Source organism: Sapajus apella, unplaced genomic scaffold (genome assembly GCF_009761245.1).
Source record: "Sapajus apella isolate SASKATOON/1434 unplaced genomic scaffold, GSC_monkey_1.0 scaffold35, whole genome shotgun sequence".
NCBI lineage: Eukaryota > Metazoa > Chordata > Mammalia > Primates > Cebidae > Sapajus > Sapajus apella.
The window spans coordinates 9,613,105-9,626,321 of record NW_022436975.1 but is presented as its reverse complement, the minus strand read 5'-3'; the positions used below and the strand labels follow the sequence as shown (position 1 = coordinate 9,626,321).

The 13,217-nt window shown below is 35.6% G+C and overlaps 1 protein-coding gene across 1 annotated transcript; it reads right to left on the bottom strand.

Moving 5' to 3' along the window:
• Positions 1–7,872: 7,872 nt before the first annotated feature.
• Positions 7,873–12,337, bottom strand: LOC116563387. The gene is made up of 3 exons (XM_032296029.1): positions 12,074–12,337; positions 9,352–9,472; positions 7,873–8,073 (listed from the first exon to the last, which is right to left on the bottom strand). The coding sequence occupies exons 1-3, from the start codon at positions 12,242–12,244 to the stop codon at positions 7,886–7,888; spliced, it is 480 nt and encodes a 159-aa protein (XP_032151920.1). The 5' UTR covers positions 12,245–12,337; the 3' UTR covers positions 7,873–7,885.
• Positions 12,338–13,217: the final 880 nt, after the last annotated feature.

Below are 13,217 nucleotides of genomic sequence, written 5' to 3'. Positions count from 1 at the left end.
AAGGCTGAGATAAGAGAATCACTAAATAGAAAAGCATTGTTAGTGGCTGGACTAAGAGGCCACTCCACTCCATCCTGGACAACAGCCCCTGGGGTTCCCTCATGCTGCTTGCTTCTCAGCATAGTTCTTGTTCAGGCTGGCGATCAGAAGATCAAAACAACTGAATTATGTTCTTGAATATGGACCTCCATCATTTAGTACTAACAACTGCCATTTATCGAAACTCTGTGCTAACAGTTTACATGTTTTATTTTCAGTGGTCACAACGGCCCTAAACATAAATATTATTGATTCCCACTTTACGAACAAGAAGTTCAGGCCCAGAAAAGAGATAAATTCAAGGTCACAGAGTTAGTGATTAGAGGACTTAAAGGCTGATCCTTATGAGCCCAAAGCCTATAGATCTTTACTGTAAGCCTAACTTGCCAATGAATCTCACAAATTATCTATGCAATAAGAGAGTCAGTAGTCACAGGAGGCTATTTAAGTTTAAATGAATTAAACTTTTGTGGAATTTATATTCATTAAATTAAATTAATTAATTAATTAAATTTTTTTTGAGATGGAGTTTAGCTCCTGTCGCCCAGGATGGAGTACAATGGCACAGTCTCAGCTCATTGCAACCTCCACCTTCCAGGTTCAAGCAATCCACCTGCCTTGGCCTTCTAAACTGCCGGGATTACAGGAGTGAGCCACTGCATCTGGCCTCATTACATTTAATTTAAATTCATTGAATTAAATACTTTGTATTGTAAATGTGAATAAATTGCAAGTTTCTCAGCCACACTGGCTAGTTTTCAAGTGCTCTGCAGCCACAGGCAGCTGATGGCTGCCTTTGGGCTACACAGATAAATGCCCCCATCACTGCAGAAAGTTCTATCCAATGACTTGGATGCTGCTCAGATTTATCCATATCATCATCAATTAAGGCAGTGTTCTTCATGACTGAATTTTCCAAGTAAATTACCCCAACCCTTTTATGTTAACTGTTTTGACGAAATTCTTTCTAAAACGGGTAAGACTTTTCTGTGGCGGCCATAATCAGCAGGGCATACTCAACTGAGTGCCTCTGAGGCATGCAGGGTCAGGAGCCCACCCACAAGGCACCGGAATGCCATGCTTGAGAGCTGTGCATCTCTTCTCCCTGTGTTATCTCAGTTCTCACCTGTAGTCCTTACTTCTGCAGAGTACCTGCTTGCCATTGGCCAGAGTATGGTGTTTGCTGACCCTCTGCCCTTAGCTTGCTTCTATCTGTCCACTTCCTCTCCCTATTGGTTGTTTGGTTTTCCAGTTCCATGTTTTCAGCCACTACTGATTTACCAGTGACTCTAGAATTTTTATCTTTAACTTCCACATATTTTTCTAATCTGCAGAGCAGTTTTCTTTTCTAGCTCTCTATTTGGCTAGTGCTACTCAAAGAGCTGTCTGTGGACCAGCAGTGGTCCATGAATTGTGTGTGGCTACTCTAGCACAAGATGAATTTAGAAAGTGAAAGCCAACACTGGGCACAGTGGCTCATGCCTGTAATCCCAGCACTTTGGGAGGCCGAGGCAGGTGGATCACCTGAGGTCAAGAGTTTGAGAGCAGTCTGCCAACATGGTGAAACCTTGTCTCTACTAAAAATACAAAAATTAGCCAGGCATGGTGGCACATGCATGCAATCTCAGCTACTCGGTAGGCTGAGGCAGGAAAATCATTTGATGTAAAGGGAGGCAGAGGCTACAGTGAGCTGAGATTGTGCCATTGCACTCCAGCCTGGGCAGCAGAGAGAGGCTCCATAAAAAAAGAGAAAGAAAGAAAGAGAGAGAAAAAGAGACAGAGAGAAAAAGTAAGAGAAAGAAAGGGAGGAAGGGAAGGAGGGAGGGAGGGCCAAGCCTGTATTTATAAGTTTTTATAGCAATTTGACATTGTCAGCACATTATTGTATCGGATTGTATTGTATTGTATATTGTATGTCTAAACTGGATTGAAAATTAAAAACAAATAAACACACAAAACATACTGTGCCTGACTCCACCTGAGTATTTTCTAGGACCCCAATGCTCACTGCTATTACCTGTCAATAACCAAAGTTATTATTATCACCAAATGCCTCAGTCAGGGTTCAGCTGGAAACAGAGAATTTAATATAGGAAACTACTTACAAAGATCCTAGAGAAGTTGAAGAGATGAACGACAGAAAGTGAGTTGAGTTAGATTTTGACAGAAGCAGGAAACTGCCACCATAAGAGCACGGAAAAAGGAGATAATGCCCTTGGCACCCAGCTGTTGGACCCAGTGAAGGGACCTGATCCATAACAAGAAAAAATAAGGACTGCCCCCCAGAAAGTGAGACCATGGAAGACACACAGTTTCTGTCTATTTAATTGAACTAATACTGAGTTAATTTTTGTCTCTGTTACTGACATTGAGCAGAATGAAAAATTGCCTGGAGAACTCTAGATTGCCAAATATTATGAATAACCAAATAATTATGCAGAGGGAGGCTCAAATTGTTTAGGTTCTTTCCAGTTGTAAAACTGATTTATGCTTGAGAACTGAGATGCTGTGTCCACTTGTATGAAATAAATACATAAGCTCTTATTTTTTTGGCATGATACTTTCACCCACTTTTAGATTTACAGATATTTTAAAAGATTATGATGGCAGGATTATGCTTGTGTTGTATGTGGACTATTAGATTAATCTATGCATTTTTCACATTTTTACAATGTGAAATAAGGCACTAAATACATGGGTTCTTTTTAAACTATTGTGGTAAGATGAATTTAGAACATTAGGGTGCTTGCTTAATAGAAATATAGTCCATCTATTTGGCGTAGAGCACACCAATTCTCATTTTCCCTGGAATCAAAATTCAAAGGTGGCATGAATAACTGAAATCCTAACGTCACCCAAACTTCTTCCTAATCAAATATTGTCACTTCATTAATAGCAAAAAATAAACTTTTTTTTCTCCTTTCTACCATTAAACAGCAGAGATGCTAATGAACAAAATAGACAGCAAGTAAGAGAAAACAAAGAAAAAAGGACAAGTAAGGAATATTAGGTGTCTGGGCTACTGATGGCACCAAAACATCTTAAATATTTTCCTCTTTTAAAACAACTTTAAAGTAGGTACACAGATTCTAAGTCTTAGAGTTCAATGTGTATTTTTTCCTGAGCTTTTTTTTTCCAACATGTATGTTATGATTTCTAAATGTTTGGTAAAGATATAGTCAGAAGTTTATGTAGGCATTCTATTTTTCAGTTATCTGTATCAGTCTAATGGAAGAGCAATGGAATTTCTGACATTTATAGAAATCACCTGAAAATTGTGAGAAAATTTTCACAAAATATCAGAGTGCTTTTGGTGTAGATGTGAATTTTAGTTCATTCACCCACTCATCCTCCTTCATGCATTCTGTCACCAAATCTCTTATTTTCAGTGTTTCCCTCACCCATCTCATTATTCACATCTTACCTGCACATAGTACGATAGCTTCGATAGCTTTTCCAATTAAACATGTCATCAAACAACCAGTCAAGTGCATTGTTTATTACCACTTCTATGACTATTCTTCCATTCCCCAAAGAAATAAAAATCAATCTTCTCTGCAGTAGTTTAATGACTCCAAATATTTTTTACATATTCACAAATTACACAATGCCTGAATTTTCTGCTAGTTTGATGACCAGCAGCCAAGACTTTTAAGTAGATATCCTTTTAGAAAATCTAATTTTGCAAATTCTCAGCTAGTTTGTCATAGTAGAGGAATGGGGTGGAGGAATTAATAGACAGAGAGGGTTTAGGAAAAGACAGAATGGGGTAGGGGAGAGAGCAATTCTACGACCAAGCTCATTATTCTACTCAATCCGAAAACATCTTCTAAACTGTCTGGTCACAATATAGGAAGGCTAAATCAGAGTATGTTGAATTTTGAGGGGAAAGAAAAGTAACCATATGTTGCCCTTTTGAGGTTTTTTTTTGGGGGGGGTGGAAATATGGATACACACACACACATCAACATAGGCTGCAAAAATATCAATGTATAACTGTGACATTTATCCATATGCACATCTTCCTCTGACAGCCTCTACTTCCTATTTAGTTGTTAGGAGTTTTGTGCTAACTAGTAAGCAGAAATGTTAAATATTAGCACAATTTTTTCATAATCGCAAAGCATAATAATCTCAGGAATTTTGGATTGGCCGAATTCCCAAACTCTTAGTAAACGTCATAATTGTGCTAATCTTAGAAGGTCTTCCTGTGTTATTTTGTATTAGATGATGGTGTATTTCTCAGAACTCAAACTGCGCTATGCAGTAATAACTATCCAACACAGTTAAGTACCTTAGGAACAAACATGGTCTCGGGCGGCTCCTTATGAATCTCACTGGACTGTAAACTACATGAGAACAAGAATGTAGCTAACCCCTTTTGAGATTTTCCTCATTACTTAGCAAAATCAGAGCAGCTCACAAAGCTTCATCTGATACTCATTGAGATAAATACATATTCTGATAGTGTTATAATTACCGTGTCACTTTATTTGCAGAAACTTCTCATCCCTAGGAATTGCTATGGAATCTCCACATTGCAACATCTCCTACACAGCTGAGTCCTGAGCATAGAACATGCTTTCATCATGGAGAAACCCCTAATCTGAGTGTAGCTACCAAAACCCATGAAGGGGTCTTTCCCAACTGAGGACACACATCAGAAGCCAGGAAAGAATGAAAATGAGGGATTGCAGCAACATCTGACTCTTACGTGGATTTGGAAAGATTCACAAAGCCACACATTTAAGAATTACGAATGGCAAAATATTCTTGTTAATTTCTAATGAGAAAGATGTTATTTTTGTGTGTATCAAATATTATATTTCAGAAAGTGGAGTTGTGATGATGGCCCTTGAACTAAACAAGGTGTGAATCACTCAGGCAAAGGTGTGAGGATGATGGGGGAATGCAGGAAAGTGAGCTTTTCAGAATGCTAGAAAAGCTGGAGGCAGAGGTGTTTTTTGGATATGCCTCACAGATGACTCTTCTTTCTCCTTCCAGGAGACTGTGGCCTAGGTAATATTCTCTTAAATTATAATTTTAGTTCTTCCAGAATGGAAATGTAAGCTCTAAGTATAAAAGAGAAGAAACAGAAGAACTACTGAGCTTGTCAGATTCTGAGAGATGTTTTTCTGTCTGGTCTGGGTTACCTATAGCTGCATCTGAGCAATTAGACAGACAGTATATGTCTTCTATTCTTGATTAATTAAATTGGCTCATTAAACTGGGCTAAAGTGGGTGGATTACTCAGGGTTCTTCAGAGAAACAGAACTGAATTAATTGAGATATATTTGTATCTCATTAATAAATAAGATCTATTATTATTTATAATACTATTGTCATAGTGACAGTATCGCATATAAATTAATATATATTAATTATGGAAATTAGCTTCCACTATTATGGAGACCAAGAAGTTTCATGTTCTGCTATCTGCAAGCTGGAGAACTAAGAAAACTGGTGGAGTAATTCTGTCTGAATCTGAAGGCCTGAGAACTAGGGGTGTCAATATCCAAAGACAGGAGAAGAAGATGGATATTTCTAGCTTGAAAAGAGAGCAAATCTGCCCTTCCCCTGCCTTTTGTTTTTTGCAACCCTTAATGGCTTGAGTGATGCCCATCCACGTTAGAGAGGGCCATCTGCATACTTGGTTCACCAATTAAAATGCTAATCTCCAGACACACCCTCAGAGACATACCCAGAAAATAATGTTTTACCAACTATCTGGGCATCCCTTAGCCCATTCAAATTGACATATAAAATTAACTATCACAGTGGGTGTGTATGCCTATGCATCTTCTTTTCCCACCTGTCTCAGTCTGTTTAGGCTGCTATAACCAAATACCTTAAACTGGGTGGTTTATAAACAATAAAAATGTATTGCTCAACAGTTCTGGAGTCTGAGAAGTCCAAGATCAAGGCATTGGCAGATTTGGTGTTTAGTGAGACCTCACTATGTGGTGCATGGGTGACACCTTCTCAGTACTCACATGTTAAAAGGGCAAACAAGTTTCCCCAGAGCTTTTTCATGAGGGCACTGATGCCATTCATATGGGCTCTACTCTCAGAACCAAATCACCTCCTAAAAACCTCAGCTCTTAGTACTATTACACTGCAGATTAGGTATTAACATGTGAATTTTCAGAGGGATACAAACATTCAGACCATAGCAGCACTAGTTGCATTTTCCATGTAACTTTATAAATACAAAGAGGCTATGTTATACAAATATATACAGTCTACTCCTTCATTTGCATTTAGCCAAGTAAGATGTTGATGAAGTAAATATTATGTTTATTTCCCTGTGCCTCAAAGTCTTATAAAAAGGATTTATGTTAAAAAGCATTTTAAAAATAATGTTAGGCAATAAATCTTGATTTTCAATGTTTTATGTGGTTGAATAATGTCTAAAAGAAACCGTTACATAAAAAAACAGAACATATACTTAAAATGAAAGCTCATAATCCGTATTAATTTAGCAAAAGTAATTAATTTTAACTTCCATAAATGATGGTCTTATTTGGAGACTGAAATATCACTACAAAATGTTTTCTCATTTTCAGATGTAATCCTTTTTTATAAGCAAGACATAATTTTAATGGTTACAGTATAGTAGTAGAAAATTTAGACTATGAAAAATACTGAATATTTAGATGCTTGTCATATATTTTGTGCTTTATTTATTAACTCTATTTTATGTATATGTATTTTAAATATGTAATTTTACTTTTCATTGTTATATTTTATTTTTCTTTTCTACCAAATAAAATGATTGGTAAGGACCATTGTACATTCTAACATCTCGGATTATATCAGATTGACGAAACATCCGTAAGAGTTTGAAGACCACTTAACTGAGGAGTGGCACTAAAGTTCAAAAGTTTATGATATCTTTCTGTATACTCTCTGGTTTCTGCAGGGCTGCCATATAAACCACACAGCCTACACTGTTTAACTCCATAGACCTTGCCACAAACGGCACCCTCTGGGGTAGTGCTCGCAGCAACCCTGGTGCTAAAAATTTGATTTTGTGAATTTTTCTTTTTCCCCCCTCAGAGTCTAATTTCCTCAGGCACAGTAGACTCAATGTTGTAGCCAAAAGCATACCATAGTCATTTCACAAACTATTTTGTGACTTATACTGACATTTCTGAAATGAGTCAATGTGATGTAACTGTGTTATTCATAAGCTAATAAGTATATTCCAGCACCTATCTCTATATAAGTAAATGTATTAATGATTTCAGCGAGAGAAACTCTTTATGGTTCATAATGATTAAATCTGTTATGTAAGGACAAACCAATTTCAATGCAGAAAGTTATTATAATTTAAAAGGGCATTTTAATAAACCATTATATAAAGAATAGATTAGTGTGTACTGGCCTCAATCTTCAGCCTTAACTGTAACACTAAATAAAACAATTATATAACTTATGAAAATGCATTGTATCTGTAATTGTGTACATAATGAGAGATTTTCCAATGATCCATTCATTAAATTGTATAATGTTCAATATGCATAAAATGCAGAAGGCCTAGGGGGAATTATAAGCAAATTATGAAATGTGATTTCTATCTAAGTACAGTAGTTTTCAATTTCTTTAGGTGGCTGAATAAACTCATGAAGAAAACTGGACAGACGAAAAAAGTCAAATAAATATAATGTTAAGATCATGTTCAGATAAGTTTCAAATAGGTACTTCTCTAAGTCACAATTACAATAGTTTTCTGGAGGAAACAAAGTTTTGTTTATTGCTTGTTTTGAGACAGGGTCTCAATCTGTCACCCAGGCTGGGGTGTAGTGGCTGGATCTCAGCTGACTGTAAACTCTGCCTTCTAGGCTCAAGTGATCCTCCCACCTAAGCCTCCTGAATAGTTGGGAACACAGATGTGTGCCACCACATGCAGCAAATTTCTATTTTTTTTGGAGAAATGAGGTTTTTGCCATGTTGGTCTCAAAACCTGGGTTCCAGTGATCCTCCTGCCTTGGTCCCCGAAAATGTTGGGATTACAGGTGTGAGCCATTGCATCTGGCCAGGAAACAAAGTTTTAACAGGATTTTATATAATGAAAAGGTTAAAAAAAGGAAAGTAAGTTTCCTCTGGTAGAAAAATTACAATCATGAATTAAAGAAGGTGGAAATAACAAAAAAATCGGTAACTTCTCTAAAGAGTCCATGATAGACAAAGGTTATAAAAAGGAAAGCACGTGCATAAATGATGAGAATAAGAATCATGGGTGATGACCAATAGCACACTAACCAACTGGATGCTCACTTTTAAAAACATTTCAAGTGATTATAGATGCTCAAAAGAGTTAATAGCTATTTATCTTTAACTTTAATATAGAATAATATTGTTGAGTATTTTTATTTTTGTTGACTTACATGATTAAATGTACAAATAAAAACAAAATTAAAATATACCATAATATGAATCATAATTATTATATTATGGATATTATATGATTTAATATCCAACACATTTTTATATAAAACAATTATTTTGAAATTATACATAAAAAGAACTGTCAAATTTTGGAGTAAGAAAAAATTTCAGTCTATATTTTTCAAATCGTCTTAATTTAAAATTTAGATTAGGATCAACCAAAAGTATTACAAATATTAAGCCCCTATGAAATCTTAAGATTCCCAAAGAAAAATTAAGCAAATAGATCTTTAAGATCTTCTATGTTCTCAAGACTAAATACAAAAGGAAATTTTTCTTTTGCTTATTAGTAAAATTGACAAGGAACTATTGAAATGCCAGAAATTAAATCAAAACTATTTAGTTTTGATTTCTGGGAACAATTTTTTAAAAAATTTATACTGAAGAACATCATATGTAGGTCATAAACTCTGGATACACCATACACATTAATTTCTCCTCCCCAATAATAGTTCAGACAGTGAGATATCTAGAGTAGAAAAGTCAAACATTTTCTCTGGTAAGCAAACCTGGTATAATAGTAGCTCAGATATTTTTGTTTTTGTTTTGTCTTTCCTGATGGACAGGTCTGACATACTCTGTATAGTCCCATGAATAAATGACTTAGAGTAGCCTAAAGGCATTTCTCCATGTATATGGGGTTGGAACTTTTTTGGTTGAGGTAAGGTGAAGGCAGAAAAATAATTTTTTTTTTAAAAAAAGAGCTTTTATATGTTAAAAAAATTCTTTTAAGCAAATAGGTACTAATTATTCATAAAAAGATTACAGCATACTTTGTGTTTAATAAAATATTTGCAAGAAAGAATAAGCTACCTAAGTTACATGATACTGTAACTACACCCGGCACAACGAAGGACTTACTGTATTTTTCCACATGTTGAGGTAAACCACATGATGTACAAGTAGTGGAATAACACCAGCCACAAGTATGCCTGCATATTTCCAGTTTCTGTTCCTTTTGATTTACTTGGCTTTCTTTCCTCTGTAGTGATAAGAAAAATTTTTACACTCTTAAAAGAGAACTTAAGAATACAATTTTTTAAAAGAGAAATTTCAGATACTACTTCAATCACAGAAAAAGTAGAAAGTATCTTTGGTATTTCAACAAATAACAGGCAAAGCCAGTCAGTCATTCACAGCAATACAGGTAATCAAAGATTAAAGAATCTAAAACATATGCTGAATATAATGTTTGCGTGATTGTATAGAAATAGATTTGGAATTCACAAAGCAGGATGAAGCCTTAACAGTTATGTACTCAACAAACTATAAGTGTAAGTTATATGTAATGTTGTTTTACAAAGACAAGTTGGAATTAGGAAGAAGACTAGAAAAAAAATGCAACAAGAATAGGCATATTGTAAAGAGAGCTCACTCATTCACTTATTTATTAGCTCACTCATTCAATTAGCCAACATAGATTGCAAAGTTTCTTTATCTAGGCTCTGCCTAAGGCTCCTGGGGTACAAGGAGAGCTCTTGTGAACTTGAAACTGCCTGTTCTCCTGGAAGAAGACCAAAAGTAATGAAACAATAAATGTACAAGATATTTCAAATGATGATAAGTTGATCTATTTGTTTTAAATGGGATGATGCTATAGGAAGCAACTGGCAATAGTGGTGTGTAGTTTGATCAGGTGGTCAGGAAGGGCTCACTGGAGAGTTGGCATTTGAGCCAAGATCTGAGGAAGTAGAAGGAACCAGCCATGTAAAGACGAAAGGAAAGTGAACTCAGGAAGAGGAAATAGCCATTGCGAAGGCTCTCAAACAGGAATGAGCTAGGTGTGTTTGAGAAAAAGGAAGCCGAGTATGAGTTTCGTGAACAGGGAGTAGTGGCAGATGAGGCTGGAGAAGAGAAAAGGCCATGGTAGGACATTTACATTTTATTTTTTATTTTATTCCAGAGTGAAAACCATGGAAGCTGTACAATCCTCTTTACGTTCCTGTAGGATCACTCCAACTCCGGCATCACAATGGGGAGTGGTGCAGTGAGGAGGTGCATAGGAAGTGAAGTTGGGAGACTGGAAACTCCGCAATGGTCCAAGGAAGCAGAGGTCAGTCGCTTGCACCAAAGTGGAAGCAAGGAATATGAAGAAACGTTTAGTTTGTATTTTTGGAGTAAAGCCAAGAGAACTTTAAAATGGATTGTATCGTAGGGGTGAGAAGATATAGAATAGGGAAAAAAGATAAATACTGACAATAGAAAATATAAATGGACGCTAAAGAAATGCTGGCAAGAAATATCTTGGGTATCAAATGATCCTAGTTGAGATCTTAGAAGATATCTTGCTCAACCTCATATTTAAAATGTCTACACCATTGCGGGCTGATGGTCAGATAACTTCTGGTTAAACACTCCAGTGAGGAGAACACCTTTGGAAAATGCTATTTGATTAGTGAGGGCCAATCTCCTTCCCTCGATCATAGCTAAACAGGAGATAGTTTTGAGGCCTTTTGTTTTTAAAAAGTCAATACGAAACTGGAAAGGTAAATTTGGCAAAAAATGTTAATTTCAAAGTGTGAGAAATAGCCCTTCTCTTACTTTCAAAACAGGAAAAAACAGTCTAGTTTTTATTATCACATTTTAAAGATAGCAAAGGTAATTGGAAATAGGTCACAGGAGGACTGAGAGGAGACAAACTCTTAAAGATTTTATGAGTGTCTGGGTGGTAAGATGGAGAATAGGCAGATCACTTGTTCTGCATTTCTGTAAAGGACTAGGTATAAAGGAATGACATCAATTAGAAATACAAAATATTCTATTTTGCTGTCAAGAAGAACTTTGTGGATTTAAAAAGCAAAATGCTGTAGTATTCTTTTTAGTAGTTACTAAAACAATTAGGTTACAAAACAATTAATTCTGGATAATCAAGACCATCTATTAAAAGCAGAAGTCCTTATGATCCTCTAATGTTCAAAGAGGGTTGTTTGTCTAAAGAGTGAATTAAAACTCTCCCAATTGCCTGATGTGATTGAGCATGGGTCATAGTATACCAGAAATGCTGTTATTTCCTTTTAGGGCCAGGAGGGATTTTATAGTTAACAGAAGAAAACAGAGAAAGAGACACTTTATCACAAACATGCAAATTTCACAATTTATAGATCATTTTTCTAGTAAAAAATGATGATATAAACTATAAGCTACTAAAAATAACTTATAACCTATTGGGTTAAAAATGCACAAAGAAAACAACTAAACAAGATTTCAACATTTTTGTTCAAAACTACTTTAAAGAAGAAAACAAAGTTGAAGGGATTTTACTAATGAATACTAACACTTGTTATAAAACTATAGTAACTAAAACATGAAATAAACTATATTAAAGTTAGGAAGTTCTCTTCATCAAAATGTAAACCACCGAGTAGGGGAAGACATTTGCAATATGTATGAGTGACAAAAGATTCATCTACAAAGTATGAAAAGAATTCAACAGACTTAACAGACAACAAAGAAAACTGGACAAATACTTCAACAGACATTCACAAAAGAGGAAATCCAAATAATCAGCGTATTAGTCCATTTTCACACTGCTGATAAAGACATACCCGAGAATGGGAAGACAAAGAGGTGTAATTGGACTTACAGTTCCACCTGGCTGGGGCGTCCTCAGAATGACAGGAGGAGAAAGGCACTTCTTAACATGGTGGTAGCAAGAGAAAGTGAGGAAGAAGTAAAAGCAAAAACTCCTAATAAACCCATCAAATCTCGTGAGACTTAATATCACGAGGATAGCACAGGAAAGGCCTGCCCCCATGATTCAATTACCTCCCACTGGCTCCTTCCCACAACAGGTGGGAATTCTGGGAGACATAATTCAAGTTGAGATTTGGGTGGGGACATGCCAAATCATATCAATCAGTAAGTATTTTAAAAACCCACAGAAATGTAAATTAAAACTACATTAAGTTACCACTACATAATCAGAATGGCTGAAATTAAAAAACATAAAGCAAAAAAGTGAATGGGTTGTGAGATGACCAGAGCTTGGATACACAGTAGGTAGGAGTATGAATTTTTACATGTACCTTGTCAATGTCTACTAAAATTTAGCACACTCATACTCTAAGACCCAGTAATTCTGTTTCTAGGTATATGTCAAAAATTGTGTGCATAAGAATGTGCATAGCAGTAATATTTATAAGAGCTAAATACTGGGGACAAATGAATGTCCTCAACAGAATGGATAAGTCAGTTGTGGTGTATTCATATAATATAATAGTAAAAAGCATGAAAATACATTAGCTACTGATATGTGCAACCACAAAGGTGAAACTCACAAACACATCATTAAAAGAAGCCAAATACAAAAGACTGTGTACCCTATAATTTCGCTTATGTAATGTTTAATAACAGGAAAAACTAATCTATGGTTTCAGAGTCAGGATAATAGTTACTTTTGAGGAACAAACTAGCATTTGTAATTGGGAGACAGTAAAGGGGAAGCTAAGAGGTTCTGGCAATTTGATATTTCTTTAATAGGTGGTAGCTACATGAGGGTTCACTTTATGACAATTCAGTAAGCTTACATTTAAGATCGGTACATTAAGTTATACTTTAAATATATAAGTATGTAAATATGCATGTAAATCGCATTCTAATCAAAGATATCTAAGTACGTGTGTTCATGAAAGTCATCTTTCAATTACAATCTTCTTAAACATATACAAAGAAAGGAGGTAAGTAACACTTTAAAGTTTTTAATCATAAACATAGCCTGTTGCATCTCA

Coding starts and splice junctions, on each gene's coding strand:
- LOC116563387 (XM_032296029.1), bottom strand. CDS start 12,244: ATGGGGGCAGGCCTTTCCTGTGCTATCCTCGTGATATTAAGTCTCACG. Junction 9,473..12,073: donor CGCCCCAGCCAGGTGGAACT/GTAAGTCCAATT, acceptor TTATCACTACAG/AGGAAAGAAAGCCAAGTAAA. Junction 8,074..9,351: donor TCAACATGTGGAAAAATACA/GTAAGTCCTTCG, acceptor TTTCCTGGCCAG/ATGCAATGGCTCACACCTGT.